General features: G+C 45.4%; 1 protein-coding gene across 1 annotated transcript in view; it reads right to left on the bottom strand.

Annotated features, from left to right (window-relative positions):
- Positions 1–24,095, bottom strand: part of gabrb4 (gamma-aminobutyric acid type A receptor subunit beta4) — a 68,358-nt gene that overhangs the window by 7,098 nt on the left and 37,165 nt on the right. The window contains exons 4-9 of the mRNA XM_057360171.1: positions 19,229–19,449; positions 12,310–12,392; positions 3,715–3,852; positions 1,758–1,910; positions 865–1,121; positions 152–241 (exon numbers count right to left, since the gene is read on the bottom strand). Coding sequence (XP_057216154.1) covers positions 152–241; positions 865–1,121; positions 1,758–1,910; positions 3,715–3,852; positions 12,310–12,392; positions 19,229–19,449 — 942 coding nt within the window. The remainder of the gene's footprint in view (positions 1–151; positions 242–864; positions 1,122–1,757; positions 1,911–3,714; positions 3,853–12,309; positions 12,393–19,228; positions 19,450–24,095) is intronic.

Genomic DNA, 24,095 nt, shown 5'->3' with positions numbered 1-24,095 from the left:
GCGGTCGTAAACTGTTTTTACTTCCTTTCAATCTTTCGTGCAGATGGAATGATGATGTGAAGTCACAGTTACAACAAATGTTACTTTAGAGAATTGAAAAAGCTTGGCATTCTTCACTCGTTCAACTCATGTGATTTGTTAATGCATGTACCCCGACTTTTCTTTGTTCCTCGAGATACAGATTTCTTCGCTGTGTATATGACCTGAGGGTGTTGCTTTGAAACGGCACTGACAGCGAGTCCTTGAAGAAATGAAGAAGAAATGAAGACAACATTAAAACGACCATAGACTCTCACAATCAAGCAATATTATTTATCTAATAATATAAAAATGCATAAATAAGAGGGTCAATACAAAAATGTCATAATTTGATTTTCTCACATGACTGTATTGTTTTTTATATTGAGCTTTGTCCACACAACTGTCAAATGTAAAAACATGTAAAGACACACTTTTTGGAGGAAGAAAATAAATCAGCTCTTTTAAAAAAAAAGTAATGTCTTGGGACACTACTGTACTTATGTTTAAAGACCCTGAGGGAAAAAAAAGACTTGAATCTGACAGTATAATGACAATGTAATTTGTAACGTTCTGAGCAAGATGAACCTCTCATAATAATGAAACGTAGCTTCAATCAAATGAAATACGTCACCGATTAGGATGGTTAATGGACTATCGAATGTTCGTTTTTAGCGGTGATGTGAAGCGATTCATTCATGCAAGAGTTACTTTGATGAGTGAAGTTGTTCTGCTTACATAGATGCATGCATGAATATTGAAATCGCTTATTAAATTCTATTAAATTAGCCTTTGGTTGACACGACAACTAAATGCGCAAATGGCTTGCGAATCACAGACTCGAACCTGTTCTCTCAGACGCTTCTCCTCGTAGCGGGGGCGTTCGTTGTTGGCTTTGTTCAGCCTCTCGTTCATCTTTTTCTGCTGCTGGGGTCCCCGTCCAAAGAACACGTAGTTTACGAAGGCATATTCGAGCAGGGCCAGGAACACAAAGACAAAGCAGCCCATGAGGTAGACATCGATGGCTTTCACATAGGGAATCTTTGGGAGGGTCTCCCTCAGGTGGGTGTTGATGGTTGTCATAGTGAGCACCGTAGTTACACCTGCAAGGAAGCCAAGTTGTGTATTAGTCATATGCATAAAATGACATCCAAGCTGGTGAGACATATTGGGCCGGAAACAAATCAGCTTGTAACACCAGCTTAAGGTATTCAAGTTGTTTTTGGAACATGGCGGCTGGTTAACCAGCCAATGAACAGATTGGACCAGCTCAAAAACAGCTAATATGATCCAAACACAATGAAGCTGGATTTCCCAGCATGGAGGGCTTTAATGCACCTCTCAACATTACCGTTGTATGCCGATAATGTCTGCCGTAAAATGGTTGACCTGCACGTAGCATTGTAGCTTCAAGGTTTTCTAGTTCAGTGTATTGGGATATGTTGACCATTGCTTGGGCAAACAGACGGGAGCTAATGTTGCCATGTCGCTGTAAAGCCATGTTTTGTAGCACAACAGAGCTACAGCGTTGATACATTTTCAACCTATCAACAAATTGGGCAATTCCATGCAAATGTCAAAATTTAAGCTGAGATAGAAAAAAGTATTTTACCATCCATAAAACAAAACAGTTTTAATCATGGTTGCGATGTACAAGGAAGTTTCAAGGAAGACGTTCAAGACTATTGATATGATCTTTATAGTGGGGAAATCCAAGATGCTCTTGAACAAAACCTCACCCAGGGCCACACGAGCAGCAGAGGCATCGTAGTTGATCCAGAAGGAGACCCAGGACAAGATTGTGATCAGGATGGAGGGCATGTAGGTCTGCAAGATGAAGTAGCCGATGTTTCTCTTAATGCGGAAACTCAGCGACAGCCGAGGGTACGAACCTGGAGAGAGGGGGACACACGGCACAAGCAGAACAAAAAAGATGTCAACAGGTAAGTGGAAACGCAAAAGAGCAAGCGCAGGAAAAATAGATCTACAATTTGCAATTGTCAAAGTCTGCACTTTGACAATGGATAGTCATTTCCCCATTTGTTCAGATGGAGCGTTTAATTTCCCCAAAGCAATGGATTCCTTCCCAGGGACTAGTTCCATTCCAATTAAACATGGCAGAAAGTCGCAAACATGGCAGATTTTTCTGAAACCCCTCTCTCAGCAGACAGCATCCATGGCCCTCTGAGAGTTGTCACAAAAGCCTGCAGTGTCTATTTTATTTTCCGTTTAGCTTTTTAATACAGGGAATTTAAGAAAAATGTAACTAAAGAGCATGCCGTGTTAATATGTGGAGTCTGGTTTACTGTACAAGAAAACAGCAGCGTGTTTCGAATTGCCGGTTTAAGATTAGTCTGCACGTGTCTGTTCAAAGTCTACGCAGCTCATTGTCAGGTGTGGCAAGATTAATTTACTCATTCAATGTACTGATTATTCAAATTGCTGCAATGGATATTTATTAACGCAAAAGAAATAGTCTTGTCTATTCCCTGCGGTTCTCATCTCTCTGCACTTGGGCTTAAGTGAACTGTTTTCAGCTAAGGATGCAGAACAAATTCCACCAGGAGCCTTTCGGCTGCAATTTTATCAAAGAGAGAGGGAGGTAACTTTGCGAAAGCGATCAGACTGTAATTTAAATAGCAATTGACTACGAGCGGCATGCGACGTGATATGACCCAGTCACAGCTCGCTTCCTGTAAAGTTGATGAATCAATATACCCCCCGCACATTTTTTTATTCACGCTTGTTGGGTTGCGTTCCCATGAATCTGAATAAACAAGTGCACACAAGGGCAAGAGCACTTAAAATGAAAGCTGCATTTTCTAAATTAATTTAAGTTGAACAGCGCATGGCGATAACCTTAAATCTTCAGTAGATCTCTTGCAATGCACTGCACTGCTGCCAGTGAAGCTTATCCTGGGCCATTAATTTAGTGTCGGTCATGGGGAGTAACTAAACTAAAAGTCTTCAGTACTTTTTTCAGTTGAGCTGTGCTTTCCAGTAACAAGCTACTGTACTTTCGAACATTTCTAATTTGTTAAAATGGTACATCACTTTTTTTTAAACTTATTCCTCACAAATTTAATAGGTATTATTGTCGTTGTGTAGCTCCTTTTATTTTTACAAATGATAAGATTAATGAATTCATTTCAAAATTGGGGAAGCTTATAGGACATAGCGCTAGCAATGCTAATGCTATGTGCTGAACACAACGAGTTATTTTAGATTTAAGGTGACCAGACGTGTCTGTTCCCGGGGACACCGGCCTGTACAGGATTTCGGCTGCATCCTCCTGAGGTTGCTTTTCCGGGGATGCAGGAATGCAAAATATGTGTTCGGTGCATCATGCGAACCTATGAAACTAAGCGACCATCTAGCAAACACGGGTTTATGATAAAATATCATCTCTTTTATCATAAACCCGATCGGCACGTCAGCAGGAGGCACGTATTTTAACATGATCCTCGATGCACATAGACACATGATGGACCAAACACATATTCCCACATGCATCCCTGGAAAAGCGACATCAGGAGGACGCAGCCGAAATCCTGTGCTGGCGGTGTCCCAGGGAACAGGCACTTCAACTAATTTTGGATGAAAGTCATAATCAAATGCAAAAATGTATGTTTTTATTTATTTATGCTACATATTCCATAATTGGACCATTTGAAGTTTGAGGTGATTCGTTCATACCTGTTGTGAACCTCACTTCTCTGGACACAAGGCGTAGCTCCACAATGGAGAACTGAGGCAATTCTAGTTTGTCCACACCAGTCACAGCGCTGTCCCCTCCTTGCCAGAAGAACACAATATCATCTGTGGTGTATCCATCTGCATGGAGAAAGCATAAAGGATAATGAATTCTCATAGTACATTTGAGTCAAACATGGCAGTGAACGATAACAGTTTACATTTAGCAAACCGAAAGCCGCAAGAAAGTGTCTTGTGAAGCGAAAACAGCAACAAGTTACTGGATGGCAGAAAGGGATTTATTTACTTGCTCAATCAATTTGTGGTTGGTGTTTTAGTGTTGTCTAGACCAGTGGTTCTCAAACTGGGGGCCCCAAGATGGTTCCAGGGGGGCCATATTTATCATAAATTTTGTGCAATCAAACATCAGAAAAACAACGCCACCAACCAAAAGAATTGATGTTTTAGCATTGTTTAACTGAATATTTTCTTGGTTTAATTAAAATTTTAAGTCTTTAATGGGGGGGGGCAAAGCAAATGCACTCTACACAAAGGGGGCCTTACAACAAAAAAGTTTGAGAACCACTGGTCTAGACTGCTCGGAACTATATATTTTACCGATCTGAGCCGCATGATCTGAGCCGCGATGGGTCATGCATATAAACAAATCGTCTTGGTTACGGATGTAACCTCGGTTCCCTGATGGAGGGAACGAGACGTTGTGTCGAACCGACAGAATGGGGTTTGTCTTGAGAACCTATCATCTTCTGAGTATTTAGAAAAGGCCAATGAAAATTGGCGAATGAAATTTGCATGCCGGGCTCCTCCCCGGATGTCCGGGTATAAGAGGGAAGCCGGCGTGCTCATTCATTCACCTTTGGTCTGAGGAGCCTAAAGCATCCTCCCCCGACCACTGGGGTGGGCGGCCAGTGTTGTGGCATGAGGGACACAACGTCTCGTTCCCTCCATCAGGGAACCGAGGTTACATCTGTAACCAAGACGTTCCCTTTCTGTCGGTCTCTCGACGTTGTGTCGAACCGACAGAATGGGGTTCCTATGGAAAACGCCACAGCACTGAGCCGCGTTACAATCTCTGCGGAGTGACGTTTACTGGCCGGGGCGAGTCAGACGAACACGCTAACGCGAAATTATGACCCTCCAGTGGAGAGGAAGGGGGACCCAGAGCTTTACACAAAGTTGGGAAGCCCCTGTCACCGGCCGTCACGGGCGGAGGCCTAGTTCTCTAAATGGCGAGAAGCCGCCCAGCACCGTACGGGCCACTGGGTAAGCATTATTCCCCCCTGGGGGAAAAACGCTGCAGAGGCCACTGCCTACCATAGGGAGGAATAGTGGAGACACCACATGGTCTCACCATCAGGGGAGAACTCATGGGAGGAATGTGCGGACTGCAGAAGTTAACCGCAAGGTGGGAGTCCACCTCGGGAGGTCATGGGTTGCCAAGGTGGGAACCATTCATGAGGATACATCAGACGGAACAGCCCACGGAGGGGGGGTTACCACGTCTGGAGCACTAGGTCCGGTTAGAGCTATGTGGGAGATAACTCAACTGTTCCCCGGCCTAAGGGGGCAGGGCTGCTCTGCCCAGCCTGTCCCCTGGAAGGGTGCTTAGTGATGGATGGAATGCCTGTTCTTTACCCAAGGGGAAAGAATTGAGGCAGGATCGCCACTGCTCCCCCGGAGGGGGAAGGGCTTCCGCAGGCGTACGCCCTACCGGCTGCCGGTCCCACACCTTGCCAGGATGCGGGCTGACACTGGTTCCGCGCGTAGGTATTAGAACCTCACGGAGTTGTTGGGCATAGCCCAACCCGCAGCTCTGCAGATGTCTGCCAGAGAGGCGCCCTGAGCCAGTGCCCATGAGGGGTGTGCCTCACTCCCCACGGGCAGGGGCGAATAGAGATCGGTATGCCCTAACGAGGGCATCCACGTTCCAGTGCGCCAGCCTCTGTTTGGAGACAGCCCTCCCTTCTGCTGACCTCCGAAACAGACAAAGAGCTGCTTAGAGCTTCTGGGCTCTGCGTGCGGTCCAAGTAGAGGCGCCTTGCGCGTACTGGACACAACACGGATAGGTTGGGTCTTCCTCCCCGGTGGGGAGCGCCTGCAGGTTCACCACCTGGTCTCTCGGGAGAGTGGTGGGAACCTTGGGCACGTAGCCGGGGCGTGGTCTCAAGATATCGTGAGAATCCCGGCCCCGAGTTCAAAGCAATCTGTGGACACGGAGGGTGCTTGCAGATCCCCTACCCTCTTGGAGGTGAGCGCCATGCGGAAAGCCGTCTTTATCAGGACTAAGAAAGAGCGGCAATCCCGAGAGGCTCGAAGGGGGCAGGGCCTCCTGAGGCCCGCCACCTAGGTCTCAAGAGGGTACGGAGCGCGGAAGGTGGTCACCCTCTCGCGCCCCTTAGGAACCTAATGACCAGGCCGTGCTGTCCCAGAGACTACCCAGCACTTGGGTCATGATGAGCGGCCGAAGCGGCTACATACATTCCCAGTGTGGAGGGGGAGAGGTTACTCCCCAGTCTCTCTTGAGGACGGGACAGCTCGTACCCGACCGAGCAACTCCGCGGGTCTTCTCGCCGAGAAGAGCACCAGGATGAGAAGAGGCGCCACCTATGGGCGTATAGCCGCCCAGTGACCGAAGCCCTAGCCTGAGTGACGTCCCAACCAGACCGGGGGTGGGTCACTCAGGATCTCCTCGTCCCGTCCAGACATGGAGACCAGGTTCTGCCTGGGATGCCGTAACGTGGCCCTTCCTCTGGGGAAGCAGTTCGCCAGGGGGAGCGGCCAGGGGGAAGTCTTTGTCAGAGCCTTAGCTCCGAGAACCAAGTCCTGGTTAGGCCAAGGGGCATAACTAGTACCACTTGATGCTCCTCTTCCCTGGCCTTGCACAGGACCCTGTGCATTGAGGCTCACTGGGGGGAAGCGTACTTCCGCTTGTCCCACGGCCAGCTGTGCGCAAGGGCATCCGTGCCAAGGGTTGCCTCGGACAGGAAGTACCAAAGCGGACAATGGGTGGAGTCCAGGGAGGCAACAGGACCACCTGTGCCTGGCCGAACCTCTCCCAAATGAGCTGGCTGCGCATGGATGGAGTCGCCACTCCCCGCGAGGCGTCGACTGACGAGAGAGTGCATCGGCTGTCTGGTTCAGGATGCCTGGGATGTGTGTGGCTCGCAGCGAACTTATCACCTGCTGACTCCAGAGGAGGAGGCGCCGGGCGAGTCATGTTTAGCTGCCGTGAGCGAATCCAATGATATACGCTACAGCAGCTGTGCTGTCCGACCGGACCAGCACGTGCCTGCCCTGCACGAGAGGTAGTAGCCTCCTCAATGCAAGTAGCACAACCAACAACTCTAGGTAGTTGAAATGCCAACGCAGGCGGGGGCCCGTCCACCGCCCCGACACTGCTTGCCCGTTTGCACACGGCACCCCAACCCCAAGAAGGTCATGGAGACCAGGGGGTTAGGGTGTGTCGGCAGAAAGCGTGTGACCATACGCCTGCTGCCGGTGTGCCACGCTCTCCAAGGAACTTGACTCTGTAGCCAGTGTTGGAGCGGTCGTATGTGCATCGACCCGAGGGGGACCACCCCCGCCGAGGATGCCATGTATCCCAGGAGCCTCTGAAATTGTTTCAGGGGGACCGCTGACTGTCTGAAAGCTTCAGGCAGTTCAACACTGATTGGGTGCGCTCTGTAGTCAGTCGCACTGCCTCTGGGAGGCCGCGTGAATGCGGGCTTCCTCATCGCGGGTCTCGCGCCCCCCGCGGGGGGTGAGCAGGGCCGCTCATGAGGACAGAGTCGAGTTCCCTACCGAGAAAGAGGACGCTCTGCACCGGGGAGAGCTTGCTCTTCTCAGTTGACCTGTAGCCCCACCGATCTAGGTGCCGGAGCACCAGGTCCCTGTGTGTACACAACAGATCTCGAGAGTGCGCCAAACTGAGCCAGTCGTCGAGATAGTTTAGTACCCGCACACCTCCTTCCCTAAGGGGAAGGAGGGCGGCTTCCACGACCTTCGTAAAGACTCGTGGAGACAGGGACAGACCGAAGGGGAGGACCCTGTACTGATATGCCCGTCCCTCGAACACGAACCGTCGGAACGGCCGATGTCGAGGGAGGATCGAGACATGAAGTACGCGTCCTTCAGGTCGATTGCCATGAACCAGTCCTGACACCTGACGGACGTCAGGATGCGCTTCTGCGTGATCAACCTGAAAGGCAGCTACTGTGTAGGTGCCTGTTCAGAACACACAGACCCAAGATAGGGCGCAACCCCCCGCCTTTCTTGGGGACAATGAAGTACAGGCTGTAAAACCCGCTGAACATCTCGGCTGGTGAGACTGGCTCGATCACTCCCTTCACCAGAAGGGTGGCGGCCTCGGCCCGAAGTACAGGAACATCCTAGCCTCTGACTGAGGTATATCGGATGCTGAACTTGGCGGGCGTGAGGCGACTGGATCGCGTAGCCGAGACAGATCATCTTCCCTAGCCAGCCTGACAGTCTGGGAAGCCGGACAGGCTCCCAGAAATGAGACGGGACTAAAGGTACGATCTTTTTCATCGTCCCCCCGGGGGGTGGTTTGATGGCTAGCAGTACGGATTCCTTGCCGGGGGAGGTCCCCCTGGGAGGAGATCGGCTCTGCTGTTTTTCCTGCCTGGCGACTGCGCAGCTCAACGCACTGTCTGACTGAGAGTGCTGAGGGCTGGTGCTTATACTCGACATTGCGCTTCGCCATGACGCAACGTCGAGTTTGCCGTTCACCGTCGTGCAGAGGGTGGGAGCGGCTGTGATAACCCAGAGAGAGAGGAAACTCTCCTTAGAGAGTAAACGGGCGCTAGCCCCCCTGAGGGGTCCAGCAGATGGAGAGACGGGGCAGGATCCGTCCCTATCCGACTTCCCAGCGATGTGGCTGGGGTCGGGCCCAATGGTAGCCTCGATCCCCCTGACGTCTTCCCATGAGGGCTGCTTTGCCGCAGCTGCTGATGGGGCGATGGTCTCCTCTTCGCTGTCGCCTCCAGGGGGGGGGCGCCTGAGTGGGGGGCGCCAGAGCTGGAGGGCGTCAAAGAGGACCAGGGCTGCCGGGAAGCAGACAGTGCACGGGACTCGACGGCCGAGGCGGCCGAGTCGCGGCACGGAGGACTGCTTCTTTACTGTCGAGAACCCTCCGGGGGAGGCCGCATGCGGGTCTCGCGTCCCCCAGACGGGCGGGGGGGGGGTGAGCGGGGCCGCCGTGGATCGACAGTAACACCAACCAGCCCCCCCCCTTGCGAGACGGGTGCGTCGAGAAAGCGGACCTTCGCAGCATTACTCATCTGCACAAGGATCGGCCAGAGGAGTTTCTCATGGACCACAAGTGTGGACATCGTCCGACCCAGGGCCCGCGTGGTCACCTTGGTCGCCCGTAGAGCGAGGTCGGTGGCGGCGCGGAGTTCCTGCATATGTGCTGGGTCGGTCTTACCCTCGTGGAGCTCTCTCAACACCCTGGCCTGGCAGGAGCCATAGCGTGGAGAGAGGAGGCAGCTTGGTCCGCCGCAATGTAAGCTCTCGACACCAGAGATGCCGAGACACCACATGCCTTGGACGGGAGTCTAGGTCGAGCCCCCCCCCAGGTGGCCGCCGCCTACGGGCACGAGCACCGCGGCGGCATACTCCACCTGGGGGACAACAACGTATCCTCCAGCTGTCTCAACCTCGAGGGAAGAGAGGGTGACTGTACTTTGTTTGATGTGAAACGTGCCGGTAAGGGGCGTTCCAGGTCTTACCAAGTTCCTCATGCACTTCCGGTAAACACGGCACTGGGGGCGGGCGCAGTGCGGGCACTGCAACCCAACACTCACGGCGGCCCGGGAAAGCATGGCTGACATTTTGACGTCCGCTTCTTCCTGGGCTTGACCCCCCGAGGGAGGGAGCCCGTGGAATCGTCGGAGTCGGATGGCAGTACGTCACCCCCCGATGCTGCAAGAGACATCTCATCATCACGCATCATGTCCGACGGGGAACCTGGGGAACGGTCAGACGAGCGAGACGAGGTGTGAACGGTCCGTGAGCCCGTGGCTGGCGGATTATCGCTCACAGTAATCCTCATATCACTCTCGCTGCTTGCCGTAGCGGACGGCAGGGCCGTAGTCCTGCCGCCACGGAACGGGGAGTAAACGAGGTGGTGGCTGAGTCCCGTGGGAACACAGCCACCTGTGACGCAACGTCTGAATCGTCACCGCCCGCAGTGCGGGCAGGACGTATCCACAACGTCTGCCCCAGCGTACTGGAAGCAGGCATTGTGTCCGTCCCCCTCCTCGATGAGTGTGTTGCACCCATGAGAACAGCGGGACAAGCCACGCTGGAGAAATTTGCTCTTTTAGAAAAGGAAATTTGCTCGAACACCTCCGGAACTGCCGAGACGCCCAGGGGAGAGTCACTGCAGGAAGGGACCGTCCGCTGTCCACGTCGTAGATTCCAGCAGAAAGAATGATCACCAAGATCATAGAGAAGCTCATCAGATGCGTAGGCTCTGAAGAACAAAAGGTGAATGAATGAGCACGCCGGCTTCCCTCTTATACCCGGACATCCGGGGAGGAGCCCGGCATGCAAATTTCATTCGCCAATTTTCATTGGCCTTTTCTAAATACTCAGAAGATGATAGGTTCTCAAAACAAACCCCATTTAGTCGGTTCGACACAACGTTGAGAGACCGACAGAAAGGGAACTGCATCTTCTCAAATGTTTGTTACTTGTACAGCTCAAAACGATAAAAAGATAGCAATACTGCAGGGTAGTCTGGCATGCGGATGCAGATTTTTAATATTGTGATTTTATGAAACAACGTACACAAAGCTTTGTTCTGCTCATATTTCACGAGGCCTATTGTACAGTGAATGACACCAAAGGCATTTTTTTACATTTATATAAATCAAACAATATTGTTCCAAATGTAAGGAAATGTTGATGCAAGCAATCTAGCAATTTCCATGCCTCAGCAGGCAGTAGCGCCGTGATGCCGTGATGGTCAGGGCACAGCATCCAGGTACCACTGTGTGATCGATAGTGCAAGGGCGGCTCATTGATAAACTGGCAAACACCTTCAATCTTACCTGCGTCTGTCAATGGTATTGTGCCACGAGGCCTCAGAGTCAGATCCCTTAAAGAGCATTTATCACTAATGACACCCAACGACCGAGTGGGCAGGTCTGCAGATATGGGTGATCGCTCTAAATGGGCTTAATGATTACGTTTGCTTACATTAGGTCTCTGTGGAGTGTGACCGAGATAAGAAGTGAAAAGTGAAATAGATGAGTGGAGCTAGTTCAAACTCCTGTTGTCCTCAGTTGGACTTTTAGTTCAAGTTTTGCGGTCAGCAAGTACGATTTGTCAGAAATACTGTGGTGGCCAATGGCCACTGCTTTGAAATGACACGGGATTTACGTTTACACAAAATGTTTAATTTATGTACAAAAACCTCTCTCTACCTACATACATATACATATAAGAATGAGATCAGCAATGAAATGAATAGAAGAATACATGCTACAGATCCAATAACACCAAAATCCGTAATCAATTGTCACAAGGGCTGTGAAATGATTAATCGCGATTAATTGCACCTATAATAAATGTTTCCGTTTCCGTAACATGTCTGTGTACTGTGCATATTAATTTTGTATAAACACATGCACATGCACATACGCATACTGTACATGTATGCAAAATATTACGTGTATTTATTTATATTTACCAATCGTTTAAATTAAATATATAAAAAAAAATTCTATTTGAATATTTTATATTTTTCTCAAATATATGCATGCATGTGGATGTTTTTATGAATACAAAATTAATATGCACAGTAAACAGGCATATATTATATAAACATAAACTTTTATTCTGGATGAAATTCATCGCGATTAATCGTTTGACAGCCCTAATTTCCCCTTTTAATAAATGTGTAATTTATTTAATAAATAATATTACTTTATATAACTTTTTAAATATACTCTAATGATATCAATAATTCAAGTTGATTGTGTCATCTTTAATTTCATGTAAGACATTTAAGGAGAAACATCTGAGACAAAGTGAAAAGATACTGGTAACATCTTTGAAAAGCATAAAAACAAATGTGTTTTTGTAAAAAGGTATTTATACTGTAAAGATATTGTGCCCTAATGCTCAAATTTTTGAGACAAATCAGTTGTAAACCACTTCAATTCTTACTTCATCTTACTTACATCTTACATCAATGCTTATTTTTGGACTTGACTGCCAAAAGATAATTCTACAAAATTGAGTTATTACAAAAAATATGTTTTATTTGTGAGAACTGGACGCAACTTGCTGAATTGAACTTGTTTTGGAAGTAGACTACACAAACGCTGATCCATGACAACTACAGGGCGTACGTTACATCCCCTAATTAATATTCTTTGTTTATTAGGTTAATAATGCATCTCCCTTGCTTTCCAGACCATTCCTATACCGCAGCACAGCAAACAGTATATATCGTACAATATGCAGTCAAATGTGCGCTAGTGTTCCATTACGGAAAAAAAGCTTATTTGTGTGCGTTGGCATTTCTGCTCACTCAGTGATACTCACAGCTCTCAATCTCCAGGGTGCAGTTCTGCTCATCGAGGGGGTATCGTCTCAGATCCATCATGCAAGCTGCTGTAGTGGTTATTCTGGAAAAAGGAAAGCAAGGAGGCAGGTAGAGAAAGGGAGAAGAGAAAATTAGAGCCACCGCCTTGGTAACCTTTAGGAAATCATAGCTTAGCCTTGACTGCGCCATGTGGATATCTCAGTCATGAGTAAATGTTTGGTATCTATTCTCTTATTCTTAGAAAAAGAACAGATCGTTGGTAGTCAAATGGTGTTTGGAGAGTCTTGATTCTTGCAAATTTCAAATGTTAGTGAATTAAATGCATTAGAGATAATTATCAATAATATATAATGCATTTGATCTGTCTCTCTGTGTCTTTGTTGCCAAGTGCATTTATAAATCTATTTGGATTACAAAATTATAAAAAACATATTCACAAATATAATCTTCCAAATGTAATTCATTTCATAGCAAAAAACCTTTCATATATAAAGGCTTTAAACAACCCTTGTTTCGACCATTGATTGATTAGTTTAACCACCAACACAGTTTGTCGTCTTCCGGAAATGTCTCCTAGTGCAAGCCTAAAGACGTCAGGAAAGCTAATAACAGTGAATTCACATTTGTTCACTGCAATGTCTACATGTCTCAAGTCAATGGCAAATACAAATGAAAGTTCTATCACTGAAGCCTCCTTTTGAACATCCAATTTGTGTGTGTTTGCCTGTATTGGGGGCGTGTGCTGATAAAGTACGTCCTTTGTCAGGCGCGTACTGTGAGCGCGAGTGTACACAACATTCAGTTTTCCAACATCCAGAGTAAAAATGCCATGCAAGTTGAGTGTTCTGCTCTTCTTCGGTACAGGAGAACATTTTCGTAATGACATTTGCTGTGTTAAATCACAGCGATTCCCTTTTTATTTTCCCTGGTTGTGAGTTAATGGAAAGTGTGAAGGGGGGAAATTCATTGAATTTCAATTCATTAACTAAAAACATGCAGATGCATTCGCATGGGTGAAATGAACTATGGGCACATGAGTTTCCAAAAATGGGAAAACTGACCGTTCTCTTATACAACATGTGAAAGATACAGTGTAGGCTACATTTGTACTATTGGTTGTTGCTTAAAAATGACTAAAGTGTTGGTGGCTTTAGGACTCGGGCTTTGTTACTGAGCGACCTCTGAGCTATTTTAGTTCCGTCTCCTGGCCCAATGCCCAATTCTGGAGAAAAACTGGAACGACCCAGTGACAAGCAACGGGAGAAGTGCATTGCTTGTGTGTTTCATCTATGTTGACAATGTTTATTTCATAACAGTTCTTTCATAACGGTTCGTCTTCTGATTTCTTGGTGCAAACATTATTGCGGCATATGGCCTGTATGAACCAGCTACAGTGTAAACTAAGAACAACTTGTGACATGCTACTGCAAATCTTTAAAACAGTTACATGAATGTTCAAAGTTTCATTCAATGTATGGACAACATCTGCGATCCCTCAGGCTGTAAAAACATGCATGAAATGCATTTCCAGTAAAAGAGTTTGAAAAGAGTTTAAAAGCATAAAAGCTGAAACGCGAAGTTCATTTTTTTTTCAAATTCATATGCACTTTATTCTTCACAGAAATCTCAGTTGCTAACATTCTTATAGATATCTTTCTTCATGTTTAACAGAACAAAGACATTTATACAGGTTTAGAACAACTTGAGGTTGAGTAATTCATGACAGAATTTTCATTTTTAGGTGGACCTTTAAAGGTGTGAAGGTGTCCATGGTGCACATCTACAGTATGTGTCATGTAACAGCAAATGGTTTCCTTTACAAAATTTACTTACAAATTCAAATAAATAACTGGAACTAGAAATAATTAAAATAATAAAAACTGCTTAAAATGTCAAATGTGATGTTCTTTTTAAAACCTGTATTCTATTGTGTCTATGGTAAGGAAATGCCATTCCACAACGTATTTTTTTAAGAGCAATACCATATATTAATGCGTGACATAAATCTTCTATTATCTAATCTTGCTTAGTCTGTGTTTACACAAAGCTAAAATGACTGCGAGTGCAAAGTTCAGAGCACACATTCACACAATGCAATTATGGAGCACATTTTAACAGCTATGCAGAACATTTTGACAACGCTTCAAAACCCGGAGCTCATTTCTCAAGCCTTTTCACAGCTGCTTCTGGGTACCTTGAGACTAGCAGAAAGCAAAACGCAAGTTTGTTAGAAGTTGCTGATCAGAAGTTTATCACTTCACACTTCATCCACGTGTATTTCCATATATCATACAAATCCACTCAATATGACAGTCTGTGGCTTCTCTACTTTCTGTTCATTTAAAAGGAGTTTTAGTTCACCTAAAAATAATACTTCTGTCATCATTTATACACCCTCACGTCATTCAAAACCTGTGCATGAGCATGACTCTTTCTTCTGTGGAATGTAAAAGAAGATATTTTGAGAAATGTGTCAGGGGTTTTGTGTCCATACAATTGAAGTCAATTGTTAGACCAGTTGTTAATTGTTTGCTTACCAACATTCTTCAAAATATCTTCTTTTGTGTTCTGCAGAAGACATGAGGTGACTAAACGATGAAAGAATTTTAATTTTTGGATGAACTTTCCCTTTTCAGGAAAGTCAGTTCACTTGACTGCCATCTTGTAAATGCACTGGGGAGCTATTTTCTTTATACTGAAGTATACATGTATAGCTCCCTTCTAATTAAACGAATGAAGAATGGTATAAAAATCTGCAATATTTTAAAATCTGGTCCAACTAATGCCAAACAAGTCCTCTATGAACTGAAAGGGGCTTCTGTTTCGATATTCAGTACAGTATATTGCACATAGATTTTTCATTGAGTGTCTGATCTCTTGCTCCTTATTATAATTCTCCTGTCCACATCCCTCTAGTTTCACTACATCCTGGGATTATTGAATTATTGGTGCAAATATTCAACGCTGAATCTAAATCAGCTACGCTGATGCCAGTAGTGTTAACCTTACTAAACAAGCGTTGATGTATGAAAAATTGTGAAGGACAATAAGACATACTGTAGTTAGTGATGCCAACTACAAACCATACATAGAGATGTGCAAAACTACATGCTCAAACTACAGTAATACTGTATTTTGATAGTCCATTTGAGATATTTTACAAATTATCAGTAACTTTGCATCTTCTTGTCAATGAGTCTGTGGAGTATGGGTAGACTCATCATGGTGCCTCAAAAAAAAAAAAAAAACATTCTACTGACTATAAGTTAGTCAGTATTATTCCGCGGTCACTGCAAAAATGGGCGGGAGCAATTCCTCCATTTTTTACATTTCTGTACCGAGAGATCAGGTTGTGTCGTTTTGATTTTCTGTTGGTCTCACGCGTTCATGTGACGCAAATTCGCATGTCAGAGTTCACCAAACTGTAACTTTGCTACGCAGCGAAATGCAAAATAACTTAGGACGGGCGTGCATTTCCGATTTGACATATTCACATGCATATGAATGGAAGTCAATGGCACGAAAAGTCAAGTGTGACCGTGGCTTTACACTGCAAGTTAGTTGATATGTAGTCAGTATGATTTCTAAAGTAGACATTACTTTATCAAAATAAAGTGTAACCCAAACTACACATTTTTTGTAGTTACCGGTTTTGGGGTAGGTTATTTTGTCACTGGTGGACTAGTACCAGTACCTAAACGATAAATAGTGGCTCAGTGGTTAGAGCATGGCACTAGCAATGCCAAGGTCATGGGTTGGATCCCAGGGGGTTGCACATAGTCAGAAACAAATGTATAATACAATGCAATGTAAGTCGCTTTGGATAAAATGAAAATGTAAAATAGTGCGGTATAGGCATTCAGAGCACTCCACCCCTGATATAAATACACCTACATTTACTGTTTTACTTGGTCCAGGAAACAAAAAAATGTCATTGTCAGTACTGCTGATCTTGGGTCAAATATGCCGTTGACACAGATGCCAGCCCACTGTATCGTGATGGCCACTACTGAAAAAAAACATTTGATTTCATGGATACCATGAGGTAAACCATTACTTTAGGATATAAAACTGCTGTTTACATTTCTTTGTTGGTGCCTTTATTTGCATATGCAAATAGTTATCCAAAAACTTTTTTTTCGAAAAAAAATTAAGTAGCCCTCACAGCTCTGGCGGTGTATACTGTATATATATATACATAATCCCTACAATAACAATGAACATGGCAACAGCGAATGCCATACACATGATTGTGGAGTTAAATTAGGTAATGGAGCATAGTAATGTAGCTATTACACTGCCTTCTGTGCATTTAACTGTGGACATCCTATAATTAGCATTTAGAGGTGCGTTTGTTTTTAGCTCTGAAACGCTTTGAATTGAAACTGCTTCTTGTGGCTAGAAGGAAGACAATATCCCTAAAAGCACATTATTTCTATGTAACGTGCTTGTTCTCATTTTAAATCTATTTCATAGCCCTTTCTTTAGAGACCTGCCCTGATGTCTCGTAAATGTGGTTTAAATCATCAGCTACTGTAGACGCTCAGTATAAACATCCTATAGAATCCGATCCCCTTTTACACAGTGATTAAAACCCTACAATATGAGCATTAACCTTTTCTCCTCCAAATCCCAGCACAACCCTCTGTGCATTTGTGGGTCATATGGAGGATGCTTTGCATACGTACCGTGGCTACGCTAAAGCTGACTAAGGCACATTAGCAAATTCGAAATCCCTTTTTAGACCCAGCAGGCCATGATATGATAATTAAACATTAACAACAGCCCTGACTCATGAATAATTGAAAACCGACAATGGTCCATTTTGTGACATTATAAAGAGTGGATGTATCGACACTGTAAACATCCATGCTGTGATGCCCCTTGAATTTACATTCTCCACGGCATTCAGGTTTGAGGGACCTGTGGCTTCACTGCTATTTCTTGATTCCACCTGTGCCCGAGCCTCTTGGAAAGAAGAAGCAGTTTGTCATCTTTTGATATTGATAGTCTGATTGAGTCGGGCACCCAGAGCCTCCAGGTTAATGCATCGCAGAGCAGGCAGGGGAAGTGGTTTGTTTTTACGCCTACTTCTCTGTTTGTCCAAAGGAGGACAACATTTGGTACAACAGTGTTTGGACGTCACAGCATCCGTGTAATTGTTTGTCTGGTACTAGGGAGACACAATGTAAAAACTGTTTAATGAATTATATCATGGTCCAACATAAGCTAAAGCAACGTTTACCAAGTCCTTCCGAAACAACATTGGGCCTAGTTAAGAGCTGTCAACATCTCCACCAACACGTGCAGACAAAAAAGCACTGCGAAGTGCAATGGTTGTCAAATTTAGCTTACTCTTTAATATAGCGTTTTAAAATACTACAGAAAATACTGCCAAAGTTTAGCGAGAGAAGAGCTGTCATGGAGTTTGAGCTAGAAATGCAAAAAAAGGGCAAAGCATCATCCTCATATGATCACATTTTCCACCCAATATCATTAGCGCATTCATTTTCAACACGGTCTGTCAGTACTGTGAACCATTAACAGATATCATTCACACACCCCAAATAGAAACCTCCCCATAGATAACCTGCCCGCCAACCGTCCACAACATCAAGAAAGTGTTGGGCACTTTTCTTAGTTTTCAGGATTTTCCAGAACGTTAAACATTGCAGCTAGAAATACTTGAATCGCTGTGCTAACGTGTTGTTCTTTTAATAATGCACATAAACACTTCTATACAAAGCAACTTATACAGAGATATACATTTTATCAGTAGGCGTATTCCCTGGCATTCGGACCCATGACAATTGTACTGTCAACTCTTGCCAGTAGAGAAACAGTTTATTTATGTAGCATACTAGCGTAAGGGGCGGGATCATCAATTGTTCGTCAAATGGCTAATCTAAGTTAGAATAGAATTGTTAAGCAGAACTCACTTCTTTTTATGCAACTAGCATGTCTTGCTAATTAACGTATTAGCATTATTTAATATGACAATTACTGCATCCCAATTCGCCTACTTATACTATGCCCTTAAAGTCACCATGCAATCAAACAGGAAAATTCTAAGTGTTTTACACAGTGCTGCAGTGATTATTATAAATGATTTAGAAGTGCACACCATTATTTTTTTAAATTAATTTGCAACTTTAATCAAAAACGTTAAGCGTCTCTCCCCCTCTCAACAACAACTCTTCACCACATGATGTCAGCAACAAAAAAGAGGTAGGACTACACTGACTGTCCGATGGCCAGGTATTTTAAGCTCTCCCCTCCAGGCCCAACTTACAACAAACCAATCAAAAAGGGAAGGGCTAAGTAAAGCCCCACCCTACATTTTTTTCTAATTTCCGAAGCTGTTTCACTCGGATACACGTCACGATACGGAAAAGAAGTCAATCGCAACTTCCGTTTCATGGTGACGCACGCACTGGGACATACTAACGCGAAACTGAAGTGGCTGCTGTTGCCTAGAAGACACTGTGAATGTTAACAGTCACGATCATCAAAATAGAGCTTTTCCTTGCATTTAGGTATTCATTCATTCTTTACTTCGTATGTAATGTTTACTGTATACTTATATTTGTTAATTTAGCGAAGCATCTTTTATTTGATTTTATTAATGCAGTGTAGCATCACTAAATTCCACCCTCTCGCAGTGAGTTGTGGGTAATAACAGCTGTTAGGTGTCCATGGATTCACTCTTCGAATTTTCACCGGAATCAGTAGACCATCCGGATATTTCAGCATGCTATGATTTGGGACATACTAATTCTATTTTCGAATACACTTATTTAGGACGGATAGTATGCAAATGGGGACACAGCTAATGTTCTTAAGAGTGTGATATCGCGAAAGCAGCCCTCCTGTGTACAACACAACTGGGATCTGTACTGTAACTGTGATGTGATTTACCTCAGTCCATACAGAACAGTGCCATCCGGGTGGAGGCGAATCATCCTGTTCTTCACCGTCACGCCGTGCAGGAAAGACTTCTTGTCATTCAGGAAGTAGGTGTCTGGCAGCCATAACTGATCAGCCACACGGTTGTCCAAAGTGAGGTTCAAAGCCATCTCAGAGTAGGCCAACCGCTTGTCCCTCCAGCTCTGCTGGAAATACATGGTGATGGTATAGTCCTGAAAAACAAACCAGAGAAACAACAGAAATTAGGAGTGTGTCAAGTTTGTTGGCTAAATTTTGAGGAGCAGCATTTTTAAAGCTACAATCTTTTTTGTTTCAAATAAATAAAAACCAGCCACTGAGCAAATACACAAAAAAATCTGTGTTCAAAACTGTTTTATCACTGCCTAATTCACAACAGTAAGCTTATAATAATCATTTAGAAATATGAAATATGTAAAGTAGCCTGCAATGCTACGTTTTAAACAGAGATGGCGACAGAGAGTCAAATGTTACAGATAGCAGCCTTAAATACTTGACTTGGCAAATGTGTTATTCATTTCCAATGCAAATTATGAATCCAGTTTATACATTTTACGTTGTAATACACATATTCAATATTTAGGGTTTTTTGGTGATTCTTGAAAAAATAAAATCCAAGTCTCTGTAACAGTCATGACAGCACATTCATTATAAACGCTTTCTATTGAACGGGGAGGTAATGCAAACATTATAAACTGGATTAGGATGTGTACCAACGTTGATATTGATTATATAAGCAGCAAGAAAATGCAGCTTTGATTGGATTATATCAATCCAAGCTGTGACTTTTGGATGCAGAGCAAACAGGACTGGAAGGATCCACTGATATGACTCATCTCTGAGAACTGCTTCGGCATTTTTAATGAAACAAGCGAAGCTTCTGCACAGAGACCAGACTGATGTAATAGGCCTGGGTTTACGTATGTTGCATGATTTTAAGCGAATGGTCGGTTAAGATATGAAGCCATTGGGCCGCACTGACATACTGTGAAGAACAAAGGCCTTGCTAGTGTTCAGGTGCCATGGCAACCAGCTTGTGAATGTATGTGATTTCTTACTGATCCACTTAACAGGACTTTTACTGCACTATCCGTGTTTACTGGATGTAAAAAAACGATATGCAACTACATTTTTTAGTGACTGTAATATTGATGATGGGTCATTTATATTTTAGACATAAGCTTATGCACTGTATACTCAATATAGCACAAATGTAGTCTCTGTAGTCTTCTTAAAATGAAAGAAAATACGAGGCAAAAAGTTGATGATCTATCCATTAAGCACATAAAGCAATCCTAAAATTAATCCAAATGACTCAATAACATGATGCAGCAACAAATGGGATTCAATGTGGCCCCTTGTTTGATTTGAGTGGAAATATGTGTTTGCTTTTGTTATCTTCGTAATGATTTTTGTTTTATTTCAGATATCGTGAGAGTGAGTAATTGACAAGAGAATTCTTGTTCTGGGTAAACAATTTTGGATGCATTTCTTTTTTATCTTAAACTTTCGATGAGTTTCTATTAATGGACAGTGACAAAAAATAATTTATTATAAAATAAGCTTCATATTATTACATTTCAAGTTTCACACTATTTTTTTGTGATTTTAATGCTAAGAATGTTATATATCTTGTTCTGTTTAAATAACAGCTGGATCTATTCCCTAACAGCTGTGAAGAGTTCTCTCTCTGTGAAACTTGTTTAGCAATCCCTCGCCTCTCCGATCTCTCTGCATTTTTAAGTGTCCAGAGAAGGATTATTACCACAAAAATCAGATGCAGAATCATCAAAACAGCCCAGTACAAAGAAATTCAGCAATCACTTCATGAATCAAAAAGTCAAACTTGTTTTTGGAGAAGAAGGAGCAGAGAAAAGAGTGCAGAAAACAACGTCATACGTGAGAAACTTCTGCCTGGAACAGGATGGAAAACCTCTGGTGGTCCCAAATGGGATATTGCAGGGAAAGCAAAGAATCAGATCTCTCTGACTTTCCACATCATCTCTCCTGCCTCTCACTTCCTCTCTCTCAGCCTTATTTAATAAAATCTATCTGCGTATGAACTATCAGTTTTAACCTCTCAGGTCCATTGCACTGGGCAGATGTTTAAGAGAATGTAGTAAGCACATGGTCCCAGACTAATTTAAATCTTAGAGGTGTCTTAATCGAAAACAAGTTGCACTGACATATCTTAAAATATATCACCAGGATTGTTTTGTCTCAAGATGCCCACCAGTAATGTTTTTTTTGTAACGTATGATTTTAAAAATGACTTAAATTTAACCAATGCCTAGTCCTGGCTTAAAACTAATCCCTGTCCGGGAAACCGCCCCCATGAGTGTGGAGCGGTGTGAGGGTTCCTGTCTAGTGTGTCTTTGTCTTCACTCTTGTGTTCATGTGTCAAATGTCTCTTGTTGAGCACATGGTGTGGTTCACAGCCTGCCATGTGCTTTCCTGTAATTGTGGTGTGACCCCGCCCCTCGTTACCCTGTTTATCTCCTTGTTATTGTTTAATTCTTCTCACCTGGTTTGCCTGTTATCTTCTCTCTCTCCCCTCCTGTTCTCTCTCCCGTGAGTTCCGGCGGGTCGAGCCATCTCCCCGCGGACTCCCGGGGTTCCTGTGGACTGTGTCTTTGACGGGTCAAGATCAGACTCTTGTGGTCTCGGTGGACGGCGTTGGTGGTGGATTATTTGTTTGCTTTTTGTGGACACTTAATAAACTACCCCTTTACCCTGCAATTGAGTCTTCTCCTTGTTGAAATCCTGATAGAACGATCTGAACAGAAAATGGACTCAGCCGGCATCTTAGGTCACCTTGCCGTTTGTCCTCCAGGCCCGGACACCATGCTGTCAACACCACCCAGCTATGAGCCCTAGGCCCACGTCCTTGACCCACAGCCCTACGATGATCCTGACAGTATGAATATCAGAATCCCGCCTCCTTCTAATGCCCGTGAAAGACGGGCCCCCCATCGTGGTCTTACTACCCTTCACCCTTCAGTCCTGGATGTGGGGGCTTTTGCACAGATGTTCTGGACAATGGCTGTGGGGCTAGATTATGATGACGCTGCCCTCAAGGACATCTTTAATACTTGTTTAGATGATTCGTTGCTTAAATGGGAGATGGATTCTCTCAACATTCTGGATTTTTGGGGCTTCTCCAGATACCTTGGCCATCGTACCCAGTGGAGGACGCCTCGCCAATCAGAGTCTGCTTGCAGCGACTACCCCTTCCATCCATCTTCATTGAGTCAGGTTGAAAATAATTTAACACCTTCACAGAAACGAAGGTTGAGAAGGAAGAAGGCGTCCGAGTCAGCTGCAGCCTTCGGCATGCCAGTGTTTGAGTCAGCTGCAGCCTTCCCCAGTCCTCGTATTCAAGTCAGCCGCAGTTTTCCCTGCTCCCATGTCAGAGTCAGCTTCAGCCTCCCCCAAACCGGCTTCCACGGCTGCTTTCCCAGGGCAAGGAGGCCCTCAGTCAGCAGCCGCTTTCCCCGAGCCGGCCACCGACTCTGCTGCAGCTTCCCCAGTCCTCGTAGTCAAGTCAGCCACAGCTTTCCTTGCTCCCATGTCCAAGTCAGCTGCAGCCTCACCCAAGCCTGCTTCCGCACGCAGCTGCGTCCCTAGGGCCAGGGGGCCCTCAGTCAGAGGCTGCTTTCCCCAAGCCGGCCACAGACTCTGCTGCAGTACTCCCTGAGTCTACTTCAGAGCCAGCGGCCATGTCCCCAGGGCCAGGAGGCCCTCAGTCAGCGGCCGCTTTCCCCAAGCCGGCGACCGAGTCTGCTGCAGCTTTCCCAGTCCTCGTATCCATGTCAGCCACAGCTTTCCCAGTCCTCGTATCCATGTCAGCCACAACTTCCCTTGCTCCCATGCCCGAGTCAGCTGCAGCCTCTCCCATGCCCATGCCCGAGTCAGCTGCAGCTTCTCCCATGCCCGAGTCAGCTGCAGCCTCTCCCATGCCCATACCCATGCCCGAGTCAGCTGCAGCCTCTCCCATGCCCATACCCGCGTCAGCTGCAGCCTCTCCCATGCCCATACCCGCGTCAGCTGCAGCCTCTCCTACTCCCTTGTCCTTTGCCCAGCCCTGGTCACCTAGCCCCAGCCTTGCCCCTCTTACCTCACCACAGGCATGTGTCCCATCCTACCCATCTTACCTGTCATCCCAGCCCTGGCCACCCAGTCCCGGTCTAGCCCCATTTACCCACCCATTGTCCCCACCCTGGCCTCCCCCCTCCCTCCCTCCCTCCTTTCTTTGTTCCACCTCGCCCTCCTCCCCACCCCAGTCCTTGTCCCCCAGGTTTTCTCCAGCGCCCTTTGTTTTCCCCTCCCTCCCCGTTACGCCCTGGTAGTCAGTGCCCCCCTTCCTTCCCCCCATGTCCTTTGGTTCTGTGCTCCCCCTTTCACTCTTGTCTTGTCTCCTCCTTCTTGGTCTCATCTTTTGGTTTTTGGGGTTCTTGTCTGGGTGGGTGCCTCTCTCCCTTTGGAACGCCTGGTGGCACTCTTGGAGGGGGGGTACTTTGAGGGTTCCTGTCTAGTGTGTCTTTGTCTTCACTCGTGTTCATGTGTTTTCTCTTGTTGAGCACACTGTGTGGTTCACAGCCTAGTATATGTTACAGCCTTTGCTTGTCTACCAAAGTCTAGAATTTAGTCACAATCTTAGTCATATTGTTCTAGTCCCTAGTTTCTAGTATTCTATCCTTAGCAAGCTCTAGTTTTTGGTTCTCTTTGTTTTTTTGTGTCTCCAGGGTCTTGGCCATTTTCTATCAGTTTGGTGTGCCCCTACAGTTCTCATTGGCGTCCCGGACCTCTCGGCTCTCTTCACCCAGGCAACTCACCACCA

The sequence above is a fragment of the Triplophysa rosa genome, linkage group LG19 (assembly GCF_024868665.1).
Source record: "Triplophysa rosa linkage group LG19, Trosa_1v2, whole genome shotgun sequence".
NCBI classification, from domain to species: domain Eukaryota; kingdom Metazoa; phylum Chordata; class Actinopteri; order Cypriniformes; family Nemacheilidae; genus Triplophysa; species Triplophysa rosa.
Note: the sequence above shows the minus strand (reverse complement) of the source record. Positions and strands in the feature narration are given on the sequence as shown.